This window comes from Carcharodon carcharias, chromosome 1 (genome assembly GCF_017639515.1).
Source record: "Carcharodon carcharias isolate sCarCar2 chromosome 1, sCarCar2.pri, whole genome shotgun sequence".
NCBI lineage: Eukaryota > Metazoa > Chordata > Chondrichthyes > Lamniformes > Lamnidae > Carcharodon > Carcharodon carcharias.
Window position 1 is genome coordinate 34,845,585 of NC_054467.1, and position 26,274 is coordinate 34,871,858.

Here is a 26,274-nt window from a genome sequence, read left to right on the forward strand (position 1 = left end):
ATATTATGCATTAGACAGTACAGAAGAAAACTATTGTATGACCATACTGCTAAAACTCAAAGAAAAAATAACCAGTAGGATGCAAAGCTGACAATGTAGAGTTTGTTCCAATTTATACTGAATGTTGGCAGTTCATAGATATCCACTTCCTGCTATTTCAATTATGAATCACATCTCACCTCCCATTGTGAACATCTGGAGTTCCGTCTTATTAACTGAACTGTATAATTCAGGACAGCTGCTCCTATTCAACTAGAATTTCTATATTCAAATCGCTGTCATTATAAAGTCTAGAAGATAAGATCAAATTAGAAAGTGATATCTACTGTAATTCACTTAGTATTATAAATGTTGAAAAACTGATCTATGAATTATATAGTACAGTCTCTAGCTTAAACAGATTTACTACCTGATTAATGTGAAATATTCTATGTATTTCCATTGTCCTAAATCTGACATCATGGCCAGATTTATATTTCTCAAAATTGCTAAGAAAAAAAGGCTAGAAAACATGTTACAATAAGTTCCATGAATACATTTGTAAGTTAACTGTGGTTTTAAATTCAACTTTAGATTTTTGTGCTGCAATGGAAGCCTGGGTACAGTAAACAAATATTTAATTTTAAAGTAAGAGAATTGAAGAAATAGAATTGACACAAAACATGAAGACCATACAACAAACATGGGTAGTAGATAGCCTACAGTACAGAGGCCAGATTAATAAAAAGGTATCACTGTATGAAATGAAGTCTCTTAAGTATCTATTAAATAACAATGTAAAATGCTATTTTGTGATTAAGCACACAAGTTAGACAAAGATGTTTTAACTTAAAGAGAAGCTATATCCACCTTAATTGCCAGTTACTTCTAATGCTTTATTGGTAACTCTCTAACAGCTCATCCAAACCAGGAGAAAGTTCCAGGAAGGAGTAGGGATTATTACGTCAAAGTTCCACTTCAATTTTAACTACACATGTATCTGTTGTCAGGTTACTCCTGCTAGCACTTTTTAATGGTTTAAATTATGCAGGACAAAAGGCACAAGAAACATTTTAATTTTGGTTTTCCCTTCTTCTACAAACTTATTGCAACTGTGTCATAATACTAAGAAGTGTTGGGGTCAAAAGAATCTGACACTATGACCAGAGGGCAGAAACTATGCCAGTTGTAATAAAAACCAAGTGCTGAAAAAAGTAAGCAGACCTCGCAGCATTGGTGGAAAGAGAAACGATCAATGTCAGATTGCCACTCTGTGCCCAATTACTTACAATAAATTTCCGTGCCTGTCTTGCCCGACCTTCTGACTCAGGCTGGGCAAAATCCAGGCAACACAACTGCCCTCCGGGTCTAGCATCGCAGTCCAGCAGAATCAGATTGAAGCAGGACACACCCCTTTGTTATGGTACTAGCTGCCATAAACCAGATAAGTTAAAGGTCACATTGAAATTGACAGGCCAAGGAGCAGGTTAAGCGTTGGAGGGGGAGTCGAGCTGGTTTGGGAGGGTGAAGGGTGAGGTCAGGTCGGTGGGGGGCTGCTTAGTTGGGCGGTGGGGGAGAGCAGTAGGGAGAGTCTCCTACAAGGTCAAGGGTGTGGGGGAGACCTGTGGCAGGGGTTCAGTCTAGGTCTTTATAATAGTTACCTAGAAGTTAGAAGAACTTTCAATGATTCTCCTAACCTTTCCGAGTAACTATTTGTGTAACACAACTGGAACCTTCCGATCTTTGCGATTTAAATCTCATTTTCGGATCGTTCTTAGTGCAAGGCAATTGTCCTGAAGGAACTTGCACTTTTGGGCAATTGCTGTGCGAACCCTTACTTGTGAAGTTCCAAGAGGGATTCCCCAGTGCATCTGTGGACTACCCCCCCCACATCCGAAGCTGGGGAGCTCTGAGGCTACCTCCAATGTTTCTTCAGTTTCAAAGTCATCAGATTGGACTCAAGACGTTAACTGTTTCTCTCTTCGCATACGCTGTCAGGCCTGCTGATTTTTTCCAGAATTTTGTTTTTATTTCAGATCTTGCCTATCTGCAGTATTTTGCTTTTATAGCTATGCCAGTAGGTTTGGCTGACAGAGAGTAATGGCAGTAGCATAGGATAAATATCCTCATTGTGCACATGATGAGCTATCCTTATAGTCTTGGAGCTGGTTTAAATTAGCCTCATGGTTCATGCTAAAAGTATTAAACTAAAATTATGGTAAATAAAACTATATTTAGTGAAGCGATTGGCATCAGCTATCTTTAGTAGCAAGTGCTGTTATTTTGAAAACGGGCATTTATGTACTGCAAAAAACTTTCCCAATCTTGAAGAACCAATCGAGATTATCATCGACACCTAATCACCTGCAACAATGTTAATAACTTTGGAAATTTGGCAGGGGATTAAAAAAAAACTGGTGTGCCAAGTACTGTGAATCTGTTCCTAATGACAGCCTCAGATCATGGACAACTATGTGAGGAGGCGGTGGCGTAATGGTAATGTCACCCGACTAGTAATGCTCTGAGAACGTGGATTCAAATCCCACAATGGTGGAATTTAAATTCAGTTAATGAATCCTGAATTAAAAGGCTAGTCTTGGTAATAATGATCATGAAAACATTGTTGATTGCCGTTGAATGACCTTTAGAAAAGGAAATCTGCTGCCCTACCCTCTGGAATGATCTAGCAAGCCATTACAAAGCCTACAAAAAGGAATGAAACAAGATGGATCACCCGGCATCGACCTAGGCACCGGAAACAACAATTTGGGTGCACCTACTGCACCCACCGCCCTCCAGCTCAGCTGATGAATCAGTGCTCCTCCATGTTGAATGCCACTTGGAGGAAGCATTGAGGGTGGCAAGAGCACAGAATGTACTCTGGGTGGTGGAATTCAATGTTCATCCCAAGGGTGGCTCAGTAACAACACTACTGACCGTGCTGGCTGAGTCCTAAAGGACATAGGTGCTAGACTGGATCTGTAGGAGATGGTGAGGGAACCAAAAAGAGGAAAAATCCTACTTGACATTGTCCTCACAAATCTATCTGTCTCAGGTGCACCTGTCCATGATAGTATTGGTAGGAGTGACCACCGCACTATCCTTGTGGAGACAAAGTCCTATCTTCACATTGAGGATACCTCCATGTTAGCTCCATGTTACGTGGAACTACCATGGTAAATGGGATAGATTTCAAACAGATCTAACAACTCAAAAACTGGGCACCCATGAGGCGCTGAGGGCCATCAACAGCAGCAGAATTGTATACAACCACAATTTGTAACCTCATGGCCCAGCATATCCCCTCTACCACTGCCTCAACCGGGTATCAACCCTGGTTCTATAAAGAGTGCAGGAGGACGTGCTCAGAACATCACCAGGTATTACTAAAAGAAAACGGTGTCAGCCTGGTGAAGCAAGAACACAAGGCTACTTTTGCATGCCAAACACCAAAAGCAGCACACGATAGACAGAGCTAATGGATCCCACAACCAATGGATCAGATTCAAGCTCTGCCGTCCTGCATCCAGCCGTGAATGATGGTAGACAATTAAACAGCTCACTGCAGGAGGCCACTGCATAAAGAACCCCATCCTCAATGATGGGGGAGCCCAACACAGTGCAAAAGACAGGTCTGAAGCATTTGCAACAATCGTCAACCAGAAGTGCCAAGTGGATGGTCCATCATGGCCTCCTCCTGAGGTCCCCAGCATCAATGATGCCAGTCTTAAGCCAATTCGATTCACTTCACATGATTAAAGAAACAGCTGAAGGCACTGGATACTGATAAGGCTATGGGCCTCAACAGCATTCCAGCAATAGTACTGAAGGCTTGTGCTCCAGAACTTGCTGCGCTCTTAGCCAAGCTGTTTCAGTACAGATACCATGCTGGCATCTACCCAGCAATGTAGAAAACTGCCCAGGTATGTTCTGCCAATAAAAAGCAGGGCAAATCCAACCTGACCAATTATTGTCCCATCAGTCTACTCTCAATCATCAGGAAAATGTTAGAAAGGGCGTTGACAGCGCTATCAAGCAACACTTACTCAGCAATAACCTGCTCACTGATGCTCAGTTTGGGTTCCACCAGGGCCACTCAGCTCCTGACCTCATTACAGCCTTAGTCCAAGCCTGGACAAAAAGGCTAACTCCTGAGGTGAGGTGAGAGTGACTGCCCTTGAGGTCAAGGCAGCACATGACCAAGTGTGGCATCAAGGAGCCCTAGCAAAACTGGAGTCAATGGGAATCAGGGGGAAAACTCTCCAATGGCTGCTTGTTGGAGGTCAATGATCTCAGTCCCAGGGCATCACTGCAGGAGATCCTCAGGGTGGTGTCCAAGGTCCAACCATCTTCAGCTGCTTCATAAAAGGCCTTCATTCCATCATAAGGTCAGAAGTGGGGATGTTTGCTGATGATTGTACAATATTCAGCACCATTCACAACTCCTTAAGTATTGAAGCAGTATGTGTCCAAATGCAGCAAGACTCAGGCGTGGACTGACAAGTGGCAAGTAACATTTGCACCACAGAAGTGCTGGGCAATGACCACCTCCAATAAGCGAGAACCCAACCATCTCTCCATAATGTTTAGTGGCATTACCTTTGCTGAATCCCCCAATATCAACATTCTGGGTGTTACCATTGACCAGAAACTGAACTGGACCAGACATATAAATACTATGGCTAAAAAAGGTCAGAGATTGGGAATTCTATGGTGAGTAATTCACCTCCTGACTCCCCAAAGCCTGTCCACCATCTACAAGGCACATGTGATGGAATACTCTCCATTTGTCTGGATGAGTGCAGCTCCAACAACACCCGAAGCTCGACACCATCCAGGACAAAGCAGTCTGCTTGACTGGTACAAGCACCTCACCAAGGATCCTTCAATACCACCTTCCAAACCAGTGGCCTCTGCCACCTAAAAAGGGCAAGTGCAACAGAGGCATGGGAACACCACCGCCCACAAGTTCCCCTCCAAGTCACACACCATCCTGACTTAGAACTATATTGCTGTTCCTTCATCGCTGCTGGGTCAAAATCATGGAATTCCCTCCCTAACAGCAGTGTGCGCACACCTACACCACATGGACTGCAGCAGTTCATGAAGGTGGCTCACCACCACCTTCTCAAGGGCAATTAGGGGTGGGCAATAAACGCTGGCCTAGCCAGCGACATCTACGTCCCATGAATTTTTCTTTTTTTTTTTAAATCCCATGGGGTCAAGTGGACGTGCACCTTCTAGCTTGCATTATGAACAAGGTTGCTTGTGGAAGTGGGACAGTGGCTACAGGGATGAGACAAACCCAGATAATAATCCATTAGTCATCACAGTCTTCAGACTCCGACAGTGCACACTTTGAACATTTTAAAGTGACATCACGCTGTTTCCCATGTTTTAAGTTTTAAAAGGATTTGGTGTATTGAAGGCCATCTATAGTTCATAATTTATAAGTGTCTGTGGTTTCTTCGTGGCCTTTGTATATTTCCAATGCATTTTTTTTTGCTAGCGTTCTTCCTTTGTGACTGTCCGTTAATACATGTTCACTATGAACATTCTGTCCTACAGGCCATAACTGTGTAATTTAAAGTCTGACCATTAAACTTGTTCATAATTCTGTTCAAGTAAAATGGAAGCATCTATAACAAGTTAAGTTTCTCTTTTTAAGAAAATTTAGAAGAATATATCATGAAACCACTAAAGAAGTAAAATTCAATTAAATCATGCATCATCTCATTTAGTTTGCATGTCCCTTCACATGTTGTGTCCTAACGATTTATCAAAATAAATGGTAAACCTGGGATGGCATTTGGCATTGCTACACCACTTCAATGGGTTATAATGGCAGTAAGATGCAAATTTTCCATACATAGTTTTTATTTTTAGTAGTGACATCAGAGGAACTAGAGAGTTGAAACCATGAGGTTTCCGTATTGCAATGAAGGGGACCATTTACTTTTTTTTTTTATTCATTCGAAGGATGTGGGCTTCACTGGCTAGGCCAGCATTTATTTCCCATCCTTAATTGCCCTTGAGAAGATGGTGGTGAGCTGCCATCTTGAACTGCTGCAGTCCATGTGGTATAGGTATACCACAATGCTTCACTGATGTTAGTTTAGGGAGGTATATTAGCTATATTACCTGTATATTACCTGAGCATGCAGATGGAGCCTTAGCTTAAATGCCTCATGTGAAAAATCCGCCTAAATTTTGTGTTCAAGCCTGGGGGTTGGACTTGAACCCATGACATTCTGATTCAAGACCAGAGTGCTATCACTGAGCCCTGTTGACTCAGTATTAAACTACTGATAGATTCTACTTATAAGTCCCTTGCAAATGTTAGGAGCATACATTGTTCAATTATGGAACTGCAACCTATGATTTATCAGCCAACAAAAAGAATGGATAGAAAAGTCACCAAGCTGGTGGTGAGCAATTTTGTGTTAAACACATCCGTCAATTTCTGGTTGTGCAATTGTAGAACTGCAATCTATGAATTATGAGCCAAACGGATGGAAAATCACTGGCTTGCAGTCAGCATTTTATGTTAAACACATCCTTTAATTGCTTGGAGCGCAGAAGTGGAATATTTACCTGTCATCATTTACCACCCAAGATTTAGATTTATACTAACAGTCTATAAAATTAAAGAAAAGCTAGGGATTTAATGGCACAACTAGTTGGCATGCTGTTCTTTTCTCTTTGGATCTTTGGTATAAATCCAGTCCAAACTGATGGAATAAAGGTGTTCTCTGCTGGTTGTTAGTTTTCCACACTGAGTGAAGATGACTTAAAATCACTAATTGCCAGCAGAGATGGATCTACAACAAAATTATTTGCAATTTGGCAAAACTGGCAATCTCACTCAAAACGTAACTGGTCTGGGAATTAGAAACCCTCACACAGATGTGCACTTATGAAATTAAGATACATCTTCAGGAGAAAAGCAGAGACAGCTTTACTTAGCATCTGTCTATTTTGTAGCCGAGAAGAGAATATTTGACGGTAACATTGGGTGCCCAAAGTGTCAAAATATCCCACTCACCAAAAACAATGAAGAGGTGCAGCTTGCCTTTCTTAAAATATTTTCATGGTCACAACATGGTGTCATGATAATATTTAACCATCAAATAACTTCCGTTTGTATGACTCTTTATATCTCTCAAACCACGATTAAAACTGAATTTTCTACTGTGTGACATCAACCATTCAGGGGATTTTGACACAAATATTGCCTTACTGAATTCTTAAAGCTTTTAAAATATTGGCCAGATTTTGCAGTCAAAATAGCAGGGAGGTTAATGGTAGTTGTCATTACTTTATCATAAATTTGACAGAAAAATTCAGATGAGGGGCAGGTGCAGAGTTAAATGGCAATAACCAAATGTTATTATCCGAGGTGCATCACTTTCCCATTAGCTTCACAAAACAGGGTTTTGCTGTCTGACTCTACATTGAAATGCATTGAATGGCACGAACTTGCTGCGCCTGTGTAGTAGATATGAACTAAATTCCCCAAAAAGTTGTCTTGTCATTGTAATTACAAGCATCTTGTAACAACATGATAACCATCAAATTACTGCCAGTCAGCCTCTTTGAAAAGAGGTTGAAAATTAGCTATTAGAAGTGTGAATCCTCATTTTCATTAGGTATTACTTGCTGTTAGAGGTTTTGAAAGTAATTGATTTGTCATTGAATTCACCCATTTGCACTTTCCTCTTTGTCATTGTTTATTTTTGATCCTTAAATCAGATTGGTTAAGGAAATGCACAAATCTTTGCCCCAATCAGTCAGAACCCAGATGTGGTTTCAACTTGCTGCACCATTATCAGCTGGCACTTTCAGTAACTTGTCACACAAATTTTGAAAACCTAAAAAAAGTGCAAGGGCAAATCCAGTTGATGGCAGATGCTAGTCGATGCCCTCGTGCAACCAAGTTTAGATCAAGTCTAAAGAAGTGACCAGAAGGAAATAAAAAAAAATCAGGCATGATTGGTATTCAGCTGATCAAATTTAGTGTTTCCATTCAAAAAAAATACAGAAAAGACAAATGAGTTGGCTTTGTGCTTTCCATTTTATTTTCATTTCGGTGTTAATTCCTCATACACTCTATCCTTATTTAACAGTCCTTAGAAATGTTTTCTTATTCGTTCATGGGATGTGAGTGTTGCTGGCTATGCCAGCATTTACTGCCCATCCCTAATTGCCCTTTTTCAGAGGGCATTTAAGAGTCAACCACATCGCGGTGGGTCTGGAGTCACATGTACATATGAACATGAGCAGTAGGCCATTCAGATCCTTAAGCCTGCTACGCCATTTAATAAGATCATGGCTGATCTAATAGAAACCTGAAATCTGCATCCCACCTACCCTGATAACCTATCAATTACCTCCTTGCTTACCAAGAACCTATCCACCTCTGCCTTAAAAATATTCAGACTCTGCTTTCACTACCTTTTCAAGAAGAGGGTTCCAAAGACTCTCAACAATCTGAATGAAAAAAATTTGCCTCATCTTTGTTTTAAATGGGCGACCCCTTGTTTTTAAACAGTGACCCCTAGTTGTAGATTCCTCCACAAGAGGAAACATCCTCTCCGCATCCACCCTGTCAAGACTCCTCAGGGTCTTATATTTTCAATCAAGTCACCTCTTACTCTTTTAAACGCCAGTGGATACAAGCCTAATCTGTCCAACCTTTCCTCTTAAAACTACCCACCTATTCCAGGTATTAGTCTGGTAAACCTGCTCTGAACTGCTTCCTTTCCTACCTATCTTTGTGTCATTAGCAAATTTGGCAACCATCTCTTCAATCCCTTCATCCAAGTAATTTATATAAATTATAAACAGTTGAGGTCCCAGCACTGATCCCCATGGCATGCCACTCGTTACATCTTGCCAACCTGAAAAAGACTCATTTATACCTACGCTCTGCTTCCTGTTAACCAGCCAATCTTCTGTCCATGTCAATATGTTATCTCCTATGCCATGTGCTTTTATTTTCTGCAATAACCTTTGATGCAGCAGTTTATCAAAAGCCTTCTGGAAATCTAAGTACAGTACATCCACTGGTTCCCCTTTATCCACAGCATATGTTACTTCCTCAAAGAACTCTAATAAAGTTGATTAAACATGATTTCCCCTTTACAAAACAAAGTTGGCTCGCCCTGATGATCTTGAGCTTATCTAAATGCCCTGCCATAACTTCTTTAATAGCTTCTAACATTTTCCCAAGACAGATGTTAAGCTAACTGGCCTGTAGTTTCCCACTTTGTCTCCCTCCCTTTTTGAATAATGGAGTTACATTTGCTATCTTCCAAGTTAATAGGACCTTCACCGAATTTAGGGAGTTTTGAAAATTAAAACCAATGTATCAGGTATCTCACTGGGCACTTCTTTTCAAGACCCTAGGATGAAGTCCATCAGGACCTGGGCTCTTGCCAGCCCACAGCATCAACAATTTACTCAGTACCACTTCTCTGGTGACTGTAATCTTCCTGACTTCTTTCACTTCCTGGTTTATAGCTGCTTCTGGGATGTTAGTTGCATCCTCTATAGTGAAAACTGATGCAAAATACCTCTTCAATTCATCTGCCATCTGCTTGTTTTCCATTATCAATTCTCCAGACTCATTTTGCTTAGGACCAAAGCTCACTTTGTTAACTCTTACCATCTATTTTTATATTTCTGGCTAGCTTTCTCTCATACTCTAATTTTTCCCTCCTTATTAGTCTTTTAGTCATTCTTTGCTGTTCCTTATATTCTGTCCAATCTTCTAGCCTTCCACCTATCTTTGCACAATTATATGCTTTTTCTTTAAACTTGATACTAGCTTTAACCTTTCTGGTTAACCACGAATGGTGTGTCCAAGCCTTGGACTTCTTACTCGTTGGAATGTAACTATTCTGTGTAATCTGAAATATCCCCTTAAATGTTAGCCACTGCATCACTATTGACCTATCCCTTAACCTAATTTGCCAATTCACTTTAGCAGATCAGTTTTCATGCGCTCATAACTGCACTTAGTTAGTCTCAGACCCACTCCTCTCTCCCTCAAACTGAATGTAAAATTCAATAATATTGTGGTTGCTGCTAACTAAGGGCACCTTCACTATGGGCAGAATCTTCTGGTAGGCATGCAGGGACAGGCCCTGCATGCTGACGCGTAAAACGAGGTGTAAAATGAGGTGCAGTGATATCGGGCGTGCGTCCTGTCACCGCGTGTCATTCCGATCTTCAGTTCGGCGGGCACGCACTGGAGTTGGCTGCACGCCCGCCGAACTGTCAAAGGCCTATTAAGGCCATTAATCAACAAATTGAAGCAGTTGTCAGGGCTGCCTGTCCAACCTTAAGGTTGACAGGCAGGCGAAGAGCCGAGGCAGCCTTTGCGTTTTTCGTGGAAGCTCATCCACGAGCAGGATGAGATTTCATGAAGGTTTATAACCTTAATAAAAATTTTTATTAAAGCACATTGACATGCCACCGCTCATGTAACACTGTCACATGAGGAGACACATCTGAATAATTTTTTAAATTCTTTTTCTTCAAGCTCTCATAATCAAATTAATCTCAGAGGCAGCTCCGTGCCTCGGGGAGATTTCTGCGCTCTTTTGCGCACATGCGTGAAAGAGCGCAGGCCCCGACTCTCCCTCCTCCCCTTGCCCGCACAAGTAGCGCTGAGTGCTTCCGGGTGCACGTCACTGGGTGGGCCTTAATTGGCCCACCCATGCAAAAATGGCAGCACGCAGCCGATTGAGGGCAGCGATCGGCTGGGCTCCCGCCCACTTCCACTTCCGCCCAGCCCGCCTGATGGGGAGAAGATTCTCTCCTACGAGATCATTAATTACTCCTGTCTCACCGCACAATACCAAGTCTAGCATAGCCTACTCTCTGGTTGGCTCCAGAACATGCTGTTCTAAGAAGTTATCCCAAAAACATTCAAGGTACTCCTCATCTAGGCTATCTTTGCCATCTTACTTTTCCAGTCTGTATGTAAATTAAAATCTCCCTTGATTATCGCTGTGCCTTTCTGACAAGCTCCAATTCTTTCTTCCTTTATGCTCACCCCCACCATGTGGTTACTGTTTGGGGGTCTGTACACAACTCCCACAAGTGACTTCTTGCCTTCACCATTCCTCATCTCTACCTAAACCGCTTCCACATCCTGGTTTCCTGAACTTGGGTCATCCCTCTCTATTGTGCTAATACCATCATTAACTAACAAAGTCACCCTTCCACCCTTTCCTTGCCTCCTAAGCCACACCAGGTAAGAACAGCAGGTTTCTTTCCCTAAAGGACATTAATGAACCAGATGGTAACACAGACATGCTTCAATGAGTGCCCAGCAATAACCATTAAATTCAACAGAAATATCAATATGATTACAAAATAAGGCAGCTGGGATGAATAAAAAAATAAAACAAATGAAACATTTGCAGAATGCGGTATCACAATTATTATAAGTCACTGAGGTAACTCTGATTTCACCATAAGGGTAGGAATTTGGCTGAGTGGATCATCTGCCTGATTTTAATGCCAATCACTTCAATGGAATTGAAAACACACAGGTTCTATAATGAGTGGTCCACTTTGACAGGTTTCCAACAATGTGGTGAAGACAAATATTTATCACAATGTGAAACCAAAGGGAATAATGCAAAATAGTTTCCATGGTAGAGTGTATTGTTTCAATACCAATGACATAGCTCATAAACATACCTGCATTGGACCTGGAATACATGATAACACCCGCTCAATGTTCTCAGTAGTTACTTCTACATCATTCACAGCAATGAGAGCATCACCTAATGGGCAGAAGTCCAATATTAGTACTTGTGACTATTTTAACAATTTAGGAAATTCACACAACCAACATGCAAATACTGCCTTAATCTTCAATTATTTTCCAAACTCAGTTACTAATATACTACTTTATTTTAGGGATTATACTCATTGCAGCGAAGTCAACTGCAGATTCCCCCATAAAACTCTGTATTAAGTTCTCAATTTAAGTTGAATCGGTTTCAGCCAAAATGTTTGGTTCTTAATAATGTTACAATCCCTGTGGAGACTAATGGTGTGAAAGAACCCATTTTCCCAAACGACTCCATCAGAAAAAAACCCAATGGGCAAGATTTAACTTTTTTAAAAACTTTTACTGTAACAATCAAACTAAATTCATTAAACATGAATTAACAGGCAAATTATATTTCACAGAAACTATAAGATTCACTTTTAATTGTTGATACAACAAAGATAGGTCTCTCAGATTTCTTCAGTAACCCCTTCATCATATACGGCTACCAAGTACCATAAAACTGTTTTTCCCAAGTAGAATTTCAGTTTAATTCATTCATGCCGGAGTTAGGTCTGAAATCCCAACTAACAACAGCCACCCGAGTTTCATGGGTGGCAATTGCCATCAAAAGGCAGACCGTTCCGAATCCTTCAAAACATTTGTTCTCAGAATCAGCCATGTCATGACTTTCCACCTTAGCAATCTTACACTCATAGCTTTAAAGCCACTTTCGTGTTCTCTGTTCTCTCTCTTCTGAAAACAAGCTGCCCTTTTCAGAGCCCTGCTTGTTCTGACCTGTACTGTTCAGCTCCTGTTCTTAATCTCATCTCCTACTGCTGAAACAAAAACTACACTTTTAAATTAAACAAAACAAACATAATTATGATAATTCTGACCCAATGGGCTGAAATCCGATCTCCCAATCAGCTGTTTCCCTAGCAACGGAAGGCACAGGTTAATTTCTCAGAAATAATCTTACAGCCAAAAATCCAGGGTTACATACCACTTGAAAACTAAAGCTTAGCTTCACTATTGCTAGGGAGTATCCTAAAGATACAGGCTTTAAAATAAGTTCATCGCAATACACAGAAATAAAAATAAACCCTAATAAGCCAAACAATAGCCCACACCATTCCGGAATGCTTTGAAGTGTTTTAATGAAGAATGACAGGTTGCTTGCTGATCTTTAGCCAGCAAACAGTATGCAGAACAAAAAATATTAGAACATTGGGCCTGAACTCAGAGTGACAATCAGCATCAGGCAGCCAGTCCACTCCTGGCTCTTTACATTAATTTTTTTCCCAGCCTGTCTCACCCAACTTTCCAACTCAGGCCAGGTGAGATCCGAGAAGTGCAGCGTGTCACCGGGGCTTAGCGTCAAAGGACAGCTATGTCAAAACTATGTTGAAGGGAAGGAGGCTATGCTCCCTTTTTCCTTTCACAGCTGTAGCTGCCATAAGCCAAGTAAGTGAAAGGTCCATTGAAGCTTAAAGGCCCTTGACAAACAGGGAGAAGGTAAGCCTATAAGGTAAATGGGTAGTGATTGGGGGGTTGGAGGTGGTGGGTCGGGCCTGACAGGCGGGAAGGGGCAGGGGTAGGAAAAAGAATCCCCCATGGGGATGGGGAAATCCTGTGGGATTGGAAGTTTCTGTTTGGGGGGTGGGAGGTGGCAGGTTAGTCCCTTAAGGGTACGGGAAGTCACGTAGTGGGGGTAGTTAGTGGGGGTAGGGGGCAATGTTAGCCTAAGAGCCATGGGTGGGTCCCCAATACGATGGTGTCCTGGAGCTCCGAAATTACAGCCCAATAATTTAGACCATAGGCAAGAAAACAAAGTGCAATGGAGAGTAATTGCTTTAGAAATTTGAGAATAGCGATAGAAGGACAGTTATTTAGATTGCAGAACATTGCTTTCTACCTTCCTCCAAAGTAAGTAAGTGTCAGCCATGACTCAGTTGCTAGCATTCTCACCTCTCGGTCACAATGTTCCAGTTCAAGTCCCACTGCTGGGCTTGATTACAAAAATCAAGGCTGACACTCCAGTACAGTACTGAGGGAAGCACTGTAGGAAGTGGTGTCTTTTGGGTGAGACACAGGCCTCATCTGCCTGTTTGGGTGAACGCATAAGATCCCAAGGCACCTTTTTGAAGAGGAGGGAAGTTATCACTGCTGTCCTGGCCAATATTTATCTCTCAATCAACATTCAGTTTCTCACTTTCTAAGGTGTAGGTAGTTTGTTTTCTCTCTTCCAAAGTGCACCACCTCGCATTCAACAATGTTGAAGTCCATTTTCCACTTAATGACTAGATAATCTGCTTTCATTTATCACATTGCTATTTGTGGGAGTTTGCTATATTGCACCAGTCACTACACTTCAAAAATACTTCATTGGCTGTGAAGTGCTTGGAGACATTTGGTGTTTCTGAAAAACTCTACATAAATGAAAGACGTTTTTTCTTTCAATGATCACTCCTGGGACCACTGCTATTCATGAAAAGATATTAATGGCCTGGATTTAAGAACAAGTCAAAATTTGCAGATGATACCAGAATGTGGGATATGGTTAACACTCAGGAAGAATGCAATATAATACAAACACATTAGGAAACTTGCAGACTGATGTTGATTTTCCACTTAACTGCCCAAAATAGATGAATGAGAGATGCTGTGCTTTGGTAGCAAAACAAATATCACCTACATCTCAAAGAAAGAAACTGAATGGATACAACAGCAAAGGGACTGAGGGATACAAGTGAAGAAATCATTTAAAAGTAGCACTGCAGGTTAGCAAAGCAATTAAAAATAACAAAGCACAGGGATTTATTTTTAAGTGCGTATAATTAACAAGCAGTATTTGTGAGGCCGCATAACGCACAGTTCTGATCTCCATACTAAAAGTGCTGGAGAACGTGCAAAAAAGATTTATATGGATGGTACCAGGAGTGAGTGATTACAACTATTGGGAAACATTGAACAGATTGGAGCTTTTTTCTTTAGAAAAGGAGAAGACATATGGAAGACCTGATAGAGATCTTTAAAATGAATAGGTTGGACAGGATAGATGTGGTGTGGAGAGAGTGCTTCCACTTGTGAAATAATCCAAAAGTAGAGATCATAAATTAAAAGTACTAAATAAAGCCAACAGGGAAATAAGGAGAAATTTATTTATTCAGGGAATAGTTAGAAAGTGGAACTTGTTACACATAAGCATAGCAAATAGAAGCAGGAGTAGGTCATTCGGCCTTTCGAGCCTGCTCCACCATTCAATATGATCACGGCTGATCTTCTATCTCAACGTCATGCTCGCGCTCTCTCCCCATACCCCTTGACACCTTGAGTCTGGAAATCAGAATTTTAAACGTTTCAATGAGATCCCCCTCATTCTTCTAAACTCCAGTGAATGCAGGCCTAGTCGGCCTAATCTCTCCTCATACGACAATCCTGCCATCCCAGGAATCAGTCTGGTGAACCTTCGCTGCACTCCCTCAATGGCAAGTATATCCTTTCTTAGGTAAGGAGACCAAAACTGAATACAATGCTCCAGGTGTGGTCTCACCAAGGCCCTGTATAGCTGCACTAAGACATCCTTGCTCCTCCACTCAAGTCTTGTCACAATGAAAGCCAACATACCATTTGCCTTCTTAACTGCTTGCTGCACCTGCATGCTTGCTTTCAATGATTGGCGTACAAGGACACCAAGGTCCCTTTGTACATCAACATTTCCCAATCGATCACCATTTAAATAATACTCTGCCATTTTGTCTTTCCTACCAAAGTTATATTGCATCTGCAGTGTATTGGCCCATTCAACTTGTCTAAATTACCTTGAAGCCTCTTAATCCTCCTCACCACTCACATTCCCACTTACTTCTTGTGGTATGACACAAAACTAATTGAGAAAAATAAGTTAGCTAGTTTTCTTTTGAAAGCATCTAAGTATGAGAGAAAAGGGAATAGAAAAATATGTTGAGACTCAGGCAGGGTAGATGGAATGGAAGGAGATTGTGGGGAGTATAAACACCAGCACAGACTAGTTGGGCAAAATATCCCATTTCTTTGCTGTATATTCTATCATTCCTTATACAATGTCCTTTCCTTATAAGCTGATTGGCCTGTTGCATGCCGTCCCGTTCTAACAAGCTGATTTGATCGCTAATGGCTTTTATTTAGATTAGTTGATTTCTTTAGATTAGTTGATTGTAGCTTTACCAAATTTGTCAAAAGCTGAAAATGTTACCTCACTGGTGTGTCCTTCCAGTTACAGCAGAGGCAAAAGGTATATTTTGTTCATTCATTTGAAACCAATACAAATTTGCACTTTTGGGAATTTACTATAAAACTAAATTTCGACATTTGGACCTATTATTATTCGATAAGATCATTATACATTTTTTTTTGTCTGAATTATCTCAGAACAATACAGAGATGACACTAGTTCCAAATCTACAACAGGTTTATTTACAATACTTTAAAACATCTCAGAGCTCATAGGATTTCTACACACACATGGTGGCAACAAATAGAGGTTAATGGGTATGATCTTATAGCCAAAACAGAGATATAGTTACAAGGATATCAAAACTAGGAACTAAATATTCAGGGTATGAGAATTTTCAAAAGGACAGCCAGGGAGGAAAGGATGGTGGGGTAGCCTTGCTAGTACGAGATTGAATAAGTATGATAGCAAGAAATGATCTTGAATCAGAAGGTGTAGAATCCATATGGGTAGAGGTAAGAAATAAGAAGGGGAAGATGACACTGCCGGGAGTAGTCTATAGGCCTCCGAAAAGTGGCTATGCTGTAGGACAGAGAATAAATCAGGAGGTAATGAGGGCATGTAAAAAAGGCAGTGCATTAATCATGGGTGACTTTAATCTTCATGTAGATTGGGAAAATCAAATGGCAGAGGTAGCCATGAGCAAGAATTCATAGGGTGTATTTGGGACAGTTTCCTAGAACAATATGTTGTGGATCCAACCAGGGATCAGGCTATTCTGGATCTGGTAATGTGTAATGAGGCAGGTTTAATAAATAATCTCAGTAAAAGATCCCCGAGGAAACAGTGACCATAACGCGGTAGAATTTAGCATTCAGTTTGACAGTGAGAAGCTTGGGTTGGAAACAGCTGTGCTAAATTTAAATAAGGGTAATCATGAAGGAATGAGGGCCAAGTTGGCTGGAGTGGACTGGGAAAGGAGTTTAGCAGAAAAAACAGTTGATAAACAATGGCAGACGTTTAAGAAAATAATTCATGACTCTCAACAAAGATATATCCCAGTGAGGAAGAAGGATTCAAGGAAGGTGATAAACTGACCATGGTTAACCAAGGAAGTCAAGGATAGTTTCAAATTGAAAGAAAAAACATACAATGTGGCAAAGATTAGTGGTAAAGCAGAGGATTGGGAAAGTTTTAAAAACCAACAGAAGATGGCCAAAGAATAATAGAGAGAGAGAAAATAAACTTTGAGGGTAAACTAGTAAGTAATATAAAAACAGATAGTAAGAGCTTCTTTATATATGTAAAAAGGAAGAGATAGGCCAAGGTCAATATAGGCCCCTCAAAGAATGAAGCTGGGGAAATAATGGGGAGCCAGGAAATGGCAGGGGAGTAAATACTTTGCATCAGTCTTCACAGTAGAAGACGCTAATAGCTTTCCAAAAATATGAAATAATCAAGGGGCAAAAGTTTGGGGGGGGTGGGGGAAAGAGGAGAGAGGAAGAGGAGGAGGGAGGAATACATACAATGACTAATCACTAGAGAAAAAGTATCAGGGAAACTAAAGGCCATTAAGTTCCCTGGACCTGATGGGTTGCATCCCAGGATATTAAAGGAAGTAATTGCAGAGATAGTGGATGCACTGATAGTAATCTTCCAAGAATTTTAGATCGTGGAAAAGTCCAGAACGATTGGAAAACTGCCAATGTAACACCCTGATTCAAAAAGGGAGGAAAAAAAAGATAACTATAGGCCAGTTCGCTTAACATCCATCATTGGGAAAATGTTAGGGTCTATTATAAAGAATATAACAGCAGAGCATTTAGAAATGCATAATTTCATCAAGCAGAGTCAGCATGGCTTCATGAAGGGGAAATCATGTCTGACAAATTTATTAAAAATTTTGAGATGATAACAAGCAGGATAGATAAAGGGGAACCAGTAGATTTAATATATATGGATTTCCAAAAAGTGTTTAATAAGATACCGCACACAAACTCTTCTGAACCCCAGCTTCCTATGTTAAAAAAAACTGAAGGTTCCTTTATTCCTTATTCTGCACAAGAGGGGGACTTAGCACACCCTGCTGGCTGTTTATTTTTATATATATAGCACTTCTTTTTAAACTAAAATGTCCTTTTACAAAAAAGCATAAATGTTAAACACAAACATCACATCTCCTCCTCCTTCAGCCAGGAACAAATCAGTCAGGTGAACTGCAGATTTGCTTTGGTCTAGAGAGGAGTGTTGGCTTAGGTGTCTCAGTTTGTTTGCTTAGAAATGGAAGGCTCTGCTGTTCTGCTCGTCTCTGATCAGGTTCAACAGTTGCAGCCACAGGTTTGTCAGCTGAATCAAGTTGGGTTTCACCAACTGGAGCAGATGTTTCCCAGAAATCTTCCACCATGACTGGAGATCCCTGGAAATTTGGTTCCTTGAATTTGGCTTCTCTAATATGGTCACTGTGTCTCTTCCAGATTCCACAGGAAGATTCAACATCATAGGTCAGTGGTCCTCAACTCTTGATGATTCTTCCCAGGAGGCATTTTGGTGTTCCACAGTAATTTCAGACCGAAACAGACTGATCTAGATTAAACCCACGAGCTGGTTTACTTGTGTCATGTGAACTCTTCTGATCAAGTTTCCTTGAACCAATCTTTCCTTTCAAATCTGGACACAGCAAATCCATTCTGGTACGCAGTAGTCTTCCAAACATCAGCTCAGCAGGTGATATGCCTGTTGTTGAATGTGGAGTATTGCGATACATCATAAAAGTTTTTTAGCTTCAATTTCCAATCTATTTGTGTCCTCCCTTTCAATATGGCTGTTTTGAAAGTCTGGACAAAGCGCTCTGCTTCACCATTTGAGGATTGGTGGTAAGGAGAATAAAAATCTGTTTGATCCCACTGTTTTCAGGAACGTTAGCAATTCACTTGATGTGAACTGTGTGCCATTGTCAGACACAATCTGCTCGGGCAATCCAAAAGTAGTGAACACATTCCAGAGACCATCAATGGCTTTGCTGAAGTAGTCGACTTCATGGGAATATCGAGGCCACTTTGTGCAGGCAACCACCTCAATCAGGAAAGTATGTCCAAGAAGCGGTTTGGCAAATGAAGTCTCTGCCATGATTGGTCAGGCCAAGCCCATGGATGTAAAGAGGCAGGTGCAAGAGAAGCCTTCATTTCTTGGCATAGAAGGCAATTACTGACCATACCTTCGATGTCTTTATACAGATGTGACCACCATATATGTAGAACAGATAATGCCTTCATTTTGACGATACCCATGTGACTGAGGTGAAGTTCTAACACTCATGTTTGGAATTTTGGAGGAATAACAACTAATTCCCCATAACAAACAACTATCTTGCAGAGTCAGCTCAAATCTACACATGTAGTAAGGTTTAAGCTCAGTAGTCACTTCTTGAGATACATACCAACCCTTCTGTGTGTACAGGAAAACTTGAGAGCACAGCATCCTTCTGAGTTTCAACTCAAATTTGATCCACTTTAACAGGTAACATGTCTATCTGGTTCACATTGAAAGCAGTGACTTCACTTCAGGTTGTGGGGCTGTGGTGTAACAGAAGTCTGGAAAGTGCATCTGCATTTCCATGATTCCCAGTAGAGCGAAATGTAATTTTTTTTACTGGTAAGCAGATAAGATCAGTGCCCACCTTTGGAGGAGTTCAGTGGAAAGTGATGAGGTTTGTGACTTTGGGGTAAGCTACCAGGTCAAAGGCTTGAGGTCTGTAATTATCGTGAATTTATGCCCATACAAATACTGGTGGAATTTCTTGACTCCATTGATTAATCCAAGAGCATCCTTCTCAATTTGGGCATAATTTTGTTCTGCCTTGGACAATGTGAATGAGGCGCATGCAATGGGCCATTCACTGCCATCAGGAAATGTGTGGGAGATGACAGCTCCAACACCATACCCAGATGCATCACAAGCCAGGCTGACAGGTAACTTTTCACCGAAATGTGCCAGGACTTTAGGAGGAGGGAGATCTTGCTCATTTCTTGAAACTTTCCTGACAGGCTTGTGATCAATCCCATTTGGCGTTCTTCAGCAGATTCAGTGCTGCTGCCTTGGTAGCCAAACCGGAAACAAACTTACCATAGAAATTCACAAGTCCCAAAAACAATGTGGGCTGTGATGCATTCACCACTGCCTCCACCTTTCTGGTGAGGTTGAGGCACCGGTTTCATTGATTGCATGTCCCAGGCACTCCGAGGGCTTCGGGGATGAACATTTGGAATTCTTAGCAGATACTGTATTTTTTCCAGTCTACACAGGACCCTACCTAGGTTCTCTAAATGAGTTGGGAGGATTTTCCCACTGATGAGCATGTTGTCTTGGAAGCAGATTACACCAGGGAGGCCCTGCAATATTTTGGCCATAGCCTGCTGGAATAAGGCTGGTGATGACAATTCCAAATGGTAGTCATTTGTATTGATATAGACCTCTGTATATTTCCTGGAATCTTTACTCAGCTACATTTGTAAAGATGCCTGTGATAGATCAAGCTTTGTGAATAATTCACCTCCATTCAGAGCAGTGGGCAGGTCCTCAATTTTCAGTAGCGGGTACTGATGCACTTACAGGAAAGGACTAATGGTGATTTTATAGTCACCGCAAATTCTTGAGAGATCCGTCATCCTTCGCTACTGGGACTGTTGGAGCTGCCCTCTCTGCGTAATCAACTTTCTCAATTATCTGAAAGTTTTCAAGTCGTTCTAGTTCCTACTTGATTTTCTGTTGCATTGAGCAGGGAACTGAACGTTGTTTGAAGAGCCTTGGAGAAGCTTTGGTTTTCACAGCAAGTTTGGCTTCAATGTCTTTAATAACACCAAGAACTTCTTTGAGGACATCAGGATGCTTGTCTAACAAGGACTGCAACAGAGGGCTGCACTGCACTTTATTTTATTCCAGTCCAGCTGAATTTTTTTTAGCTAGTCTCTACCCATAAGTGATGGACGATCCCCTTTCACAATGATAAGTGGCAACCTTGCTATTTGATCTCCATATTTAGTTAATTACAGCAAACAGATCAAAACTTGACAGGTAATCACAGCAGGACAAGAAGTAGTCCATATATGGTTAAGCCAATGGAAGGCAATTTGGGAATACACCAACCCAGGTTTGTCCAATCTTTTTGCTAGAGAGCCATATTTGCATATTTTTCTCACTCAACGGCCCGGTGAGCCAATTTTGGAAAGATAAGGCTTGGTACAACAATCTGAATTTCAAAAAAAGAGGTTTAAAGGAAAAAAAATTGCTGAGCAAAAGTACAGCAATATCATAGCAATAAATTAAGTTAAAAAGAGCAATTAATAAAAATGACCAGAGTGTGACAGGGTCAGTGTGTGCATGTGTCCGGCTCACTCCCAGTCTCAGGGTGCTCACCCATTCACCCTCACCCACTAAGTGGATGTGCGTGTGTTTGCTATGGTGGAGAGCGAGAGAGAAACCTGAGACTGGCATAAAGCAGACTCTCGTTCACTCCCACATGTTCAACATGGCATCATCTCCAACCTGAGCCCAACATGACTTCACCCTTTCTAGGCTCCAGCCCTGCCACTGCTTGGCTCCCCAGGCTCCAGACCCACCATACCTTCGCTTCCCTTGGTCCTACAGCCCTCAGCACACTCTTCAATGCTGGTGTTCACTGCTCCTCCCATCAGAGACTGTTTCTCTCCCTTATTTGCAGGAGAGAAAGTCTCTGATGGGAAGAGCAGCAAATACAGGAGAGAAATGGCCTATGATTGGAGGATCAGCTCCATACAGAATCTTCCATTGAAACTCACTGGTTAAACCAGAATTTTGAAAATTGGATCCAGAGGCCACATAGAGGGGCTTCATGGGCCATACATCGGACAAGTCTACACTAACCAATCAATAGTCAATCAAGCACCCAATTAACCAATTTGCATCGAGAAGAGGATTGTGCATCAGCTCTGTCAAAACTGTATTCTGTATGTAAACCCCTGAAAAAGTTTCCCAGAGAAGTGCTTAGAAAAGACTGAAGATATGTATCAACAGAGAGTACTCGAATAAAGAAGGCAAGAGATTTATATTGGCAGGAAGAGTGCTGGTGCAACAAGCAGGAAGGTATCAGTCAAACATCACTCCTAAATGACCTACAGTCATCTCAGAATGACCACCCGAGGGGTAACAACATGATTTAACAAACTGTTTTGTTTAAAATTCTCAATAAAAGGCATTGAATATATTGAGATGGTGTGAATCCTTAATCTTGGTCTCCAAACTTAAGAAAAAGACAAAATTGCCTAGAAACTGAAGTCCCTGACCCCTAGAATCATTTTGTCAATCCTTTCAGCACTCTCTTGAAAGCCTTTCCATCCTTCCAAACATACAGTGTCCACAGCTGGACACAAAACTCCAGTTGAGGCTGAACCAGTGTTTTATAAAGACTTAAAAGGTTCATCATAACTTCCTTGCTTTTATATTGTAAGTCTGTAATTATAGAGCCCAGGATCCTGTGCGTCTCTTTAACCACTTCCTCAACCTGCTCTGCCACCTTCAATGATTTGTGCAGATATACACCCATCTCTCTCTGCATCCCCTTCAGAATTGTGACCTTTCGTTTACATATCCACCCCTCATTTCATCCTACCAAAACACAGTAGATCACTTACCACTTCTCTGCATTAAATTTCATCTGTCACATGTCTGCCCATTCCATTGGCCTACATCCTCTTCAGGTCTACCATTATTCACCACAATGTTTACAAGTTTTGTGTCATCTGTAACTTTTGAAATTGTGCCCTGTACAGTCAAAGTCATTAATATGCAAGAAAAGCAGTGATTCTTGTACAATATGCTCTTGCTTCAAGTCACCCCGCTTATCATGTTTTGTTTTAAAGTCATTTATTCTTTTGGGCCTGTTTTTCCAATTTGCATTGCCACTTTCATTTTTACGTAGTTTGCATGTATTGGAATCAGAATTGCGCATCAGAGTTGGAGATCAGTCTACAGTAAGTGAATAGAAATCCCATTGATGTGAATCTGTGGAAATTTAGGGAAAGAATACTGGAAACCTATCTGAAGACGATTGAAGGTCTTGGGCAGCCGTCTGTTACACTGGATTAAATGTTTTCTTCAAAGGGTGAAAATTGCTCTGAAAGAAAATTATTGGGGCAACTAAATACAATGATGTATAGATAAAAGGAGATATGAAAATGTAATATAGCATTTCATGATTGAAAGGTTACCAAAAGAGCTTTTAAAAAAGTGCATTTAGCTGTGAGACTGGAAGAGCTGCAGAAGAAAGCATGTAGGGGACAAGGTTTCTGAGCCTTACAGAGGAAAATATGGCAGAGACTTTCTGCTGAGTTTAGGGAAAGGCTCAGAGGACCAGACTTAGGGGCCTCTTCAGCCTCTAATCATAGAATAATCAATCAAATTATACAGCAGAGAAGAAGCCATTCAAACTATCATGCCTGTGCTGGCTTGTTGTGACACAGCAATTGGTAAAGCTGAGTTATTTAAAAATCCCAGAGGGAAACTAAACTATCATAACCTGTATTTTCATTTGGTATGTTTGAGATGCAATTCTGAATTCAGGCATAAAACCACCAGTTCTCGAGAGGTTTTTATATCAAACTACATGAGACGTTTATTAATTTACACAACATATACATATGGCTACAAATTACTATCATAACTTTTAACAAATTCCCAAACTAATCTCCACTAAGGCAACAGCAACCCATAGACTTTAAGCAGGCACCCAGCAAAGCATTTTCACCTGACAAATTCAAAATGAGGTTCCTTTCACTTTGGTACCTTTGCAGACACAGTGATAGGCTTACAGGCTTTGATGCTACATGCCTCTGCTCTGCACACACAAAATCTGTTATACCCAGCACATCCCTTTGAATATAAATTCTCATTGTATCACCACCCCTTCCAACAATAAAAATCCTTTCATAGTATCAATTTTATTAGTAATATAAACATTGCTTGGTCTCTGCTACCTAGGTGCCAGGTTTCACTCCCCTTCTTGAACGCTCTATTCAACAAAATGGAAATGCACTCTACCTTTCTTACATTTCAAAATAGTATACATCAAACCACCCAGACTAGCTGGCTTTAATCCAATTAAGACACACCGACAAACTAAATCTGTATTTTTTTTTTAAATTTCCAACAATATTTTATACAATAGCTTCATGACATGGCTCTTTAAAATAACTATCTAACTACATGTAGTCCTACTACTCTGCTCCTTCCCCATGGCCCTGCAATGTTTTCCCTTCAAATTATACAGTATTCCTTTTTTATTTTTTAGTGTTTTATTTTGCAAGTTATTTCAGTTGGGAATGCACAATGCGGCACACGTATGGTACAGCATTTCAACTTGAACGTTCGTTTTTTCCAGGGGGGAAATGTCCAAAGGAACCCAACTCTGGCTTTAACATTAGATTTCCATTGAAATTACTGATCACTTCAAAGTTGTTTCAATTAAAGTCACGATCTTCAGGAATGCAACTACAGCTTTAAGTGAGGACATATTGTATTGACACCTAGAGAACCCCACCTTCCTCCAGTCCAAAAAAATCATTCACCACTACTCTGCTCCCTGTCACTCAGCCAAATTCATATCCAGACTGTTGCTGTCCTTTTTATTGCACAGGTTTCAACTTTGCTGACAAGTCTATATGTGGCACTTTATCCTTTTGTAAGTCCAAATAGTATCACAAGATCTTTCACTCCCCCTTAAAAGGGTAGATGAGATCTGTGTTTAATGAAAGATTGTACCTCCAATAGTGCAGCATTCCCTCAGTATTACACTGAAGTGTAAGTCTAGATTTTTGTGCTCAAGTCCTGGAGTGGGACTTGAACCCACAACATTGAAAGGGAAAAGCATGTTTGACAAGTCTTTTGAGGATGCAACTAGCAGAATGGATAAAGGAGAACCAGTGGCTGTGGTACATTTAGATTTTCAGAAGGCTTTCGATAAGGTCCCACACAAGAGGTTAGTAAGCAAAAGTAGGGTGCGTGGGATTGGAGAGGATATACTAGCATGGACTGATGATTAGTTAACGGGCAGAAAAGAAAGCAGGAATAAATGGGCCATTCTCAGGTTGACAGGCTGTGACTAGTGGGGTACCGTAAGGATCAGTTCTTGGGCCTCAGTTATTCATAATCTATATCAATGATGTGAATGTAGGGCCAAATGTAACATTTCCAAGCTTGCTGATGACACACAACTTGGTGGGATTGTGAGGAGGATGCAAAGAGGCTTCAAGGGGATTTAGATAGGCTAAGTTAGTGGGCAAGAACATTGCAAAAGGAATATAGTATGCTAACATGAAGTTATCCACTTTGGTAGGAAAAACAGAAATATAGACTATTTCTTAAATGGTGAGAGACTGGGAAGTCTTGATGTCGAAAGGGACCTGGGTATCCTTGTTCATAAATCACTGAAAGCTAATATGCAGGTGCAACAAGCAACTAGGAAGGCAAGAGGATGAGCATAGGAGTAAAAAGGTCTTGCTGCAGTTGTGCAGATCCTTGGCGAGACCACACCCAGAGTATTGTATACAGTTTTGGTCTCCTTACCTAGGGATATACTTGCCATAGAGGGTGTGGAACAAAGGTACAACAGACTGTTTGTGGGATGGCGTGACTGTCCTGTGAGGAGAGATTGAGGAGACTGGGTCTGTATTCCCTACAGTTAAGGAGAATGAGAGGTGATCTTACTGAAGCATACAATTTCTTTTAAATAGCAGCGCACAACAGGGTAGATGCAGGAAGGATGTTTCCCCTGGCTATGGGGGTGGGGGGGAGGAGGAGATGGTCTAGAACCAGGGGACACAGTCACAGAATAAGCAGTAGACCATTTAGGACTGAAATGAGCAGGAATTTCTTCACTCAGAGGGCGGTGAAACTTTTGAATTCTCTAGACCAGAGGGCTGTGGAAGCTCAGACAGTCAGTCATTCAGTCAAATAAGATAAGATTAGAGAAATGAATGCATGGCTCAAAGACTGGTGTGGGAGGAGTGGGTTTCGGTTTGTGGGGCACTGGCACTAGTATTGGGGAAAGTAGGATCTATACCATTGGGACGGTCTACACCTGAACCATGCTGGGGATGGTGTCCTTGCGAGCTGCCTAACTAGGGAAGTAGAGGGGGTTTTAAATTAAATAGTGGGGGCAAGGGATCAAATTTGGGAAGGTGCGGTAAACCAAATAGTAGAGGCAAAGCAAGGGAGACAGGTATTAATATGGGAAATGATAAACACACACTGACAGGAA

At 41.1% G+C, this 26,274-nt stretch overlaps 1 protein-coding gene across 4 annotated transcripts in view; it reads right to left on the reverse strand.

Annotated features, from left to right (window-relative positions):
- Positions 1–26,274, reverse strand: part of intu (inturned planar cell polarity protein) — a 168,446-nt gene that overhangs the window by 99,019 nt on the left and 43,153 nt on the right. For all 4 annotated transcript variants that reach the window (XR_005944626.1, XM_041201690.1, XM_041201672.1 and 1 more), the window contains exon 3: positions 11,695–11,780. Coding sequence is in view for 3 of the 4 variants with exons in the window: in XM_041201690.1 (XP_041057624.1) it covers positions 11,695–11,780 (86 nt within the window). In the remaining variant the exon portion in view is untranslated. The remainder of the gene's footprint in view (positions 1–11,694; positions 11,781–26,274) is intronic.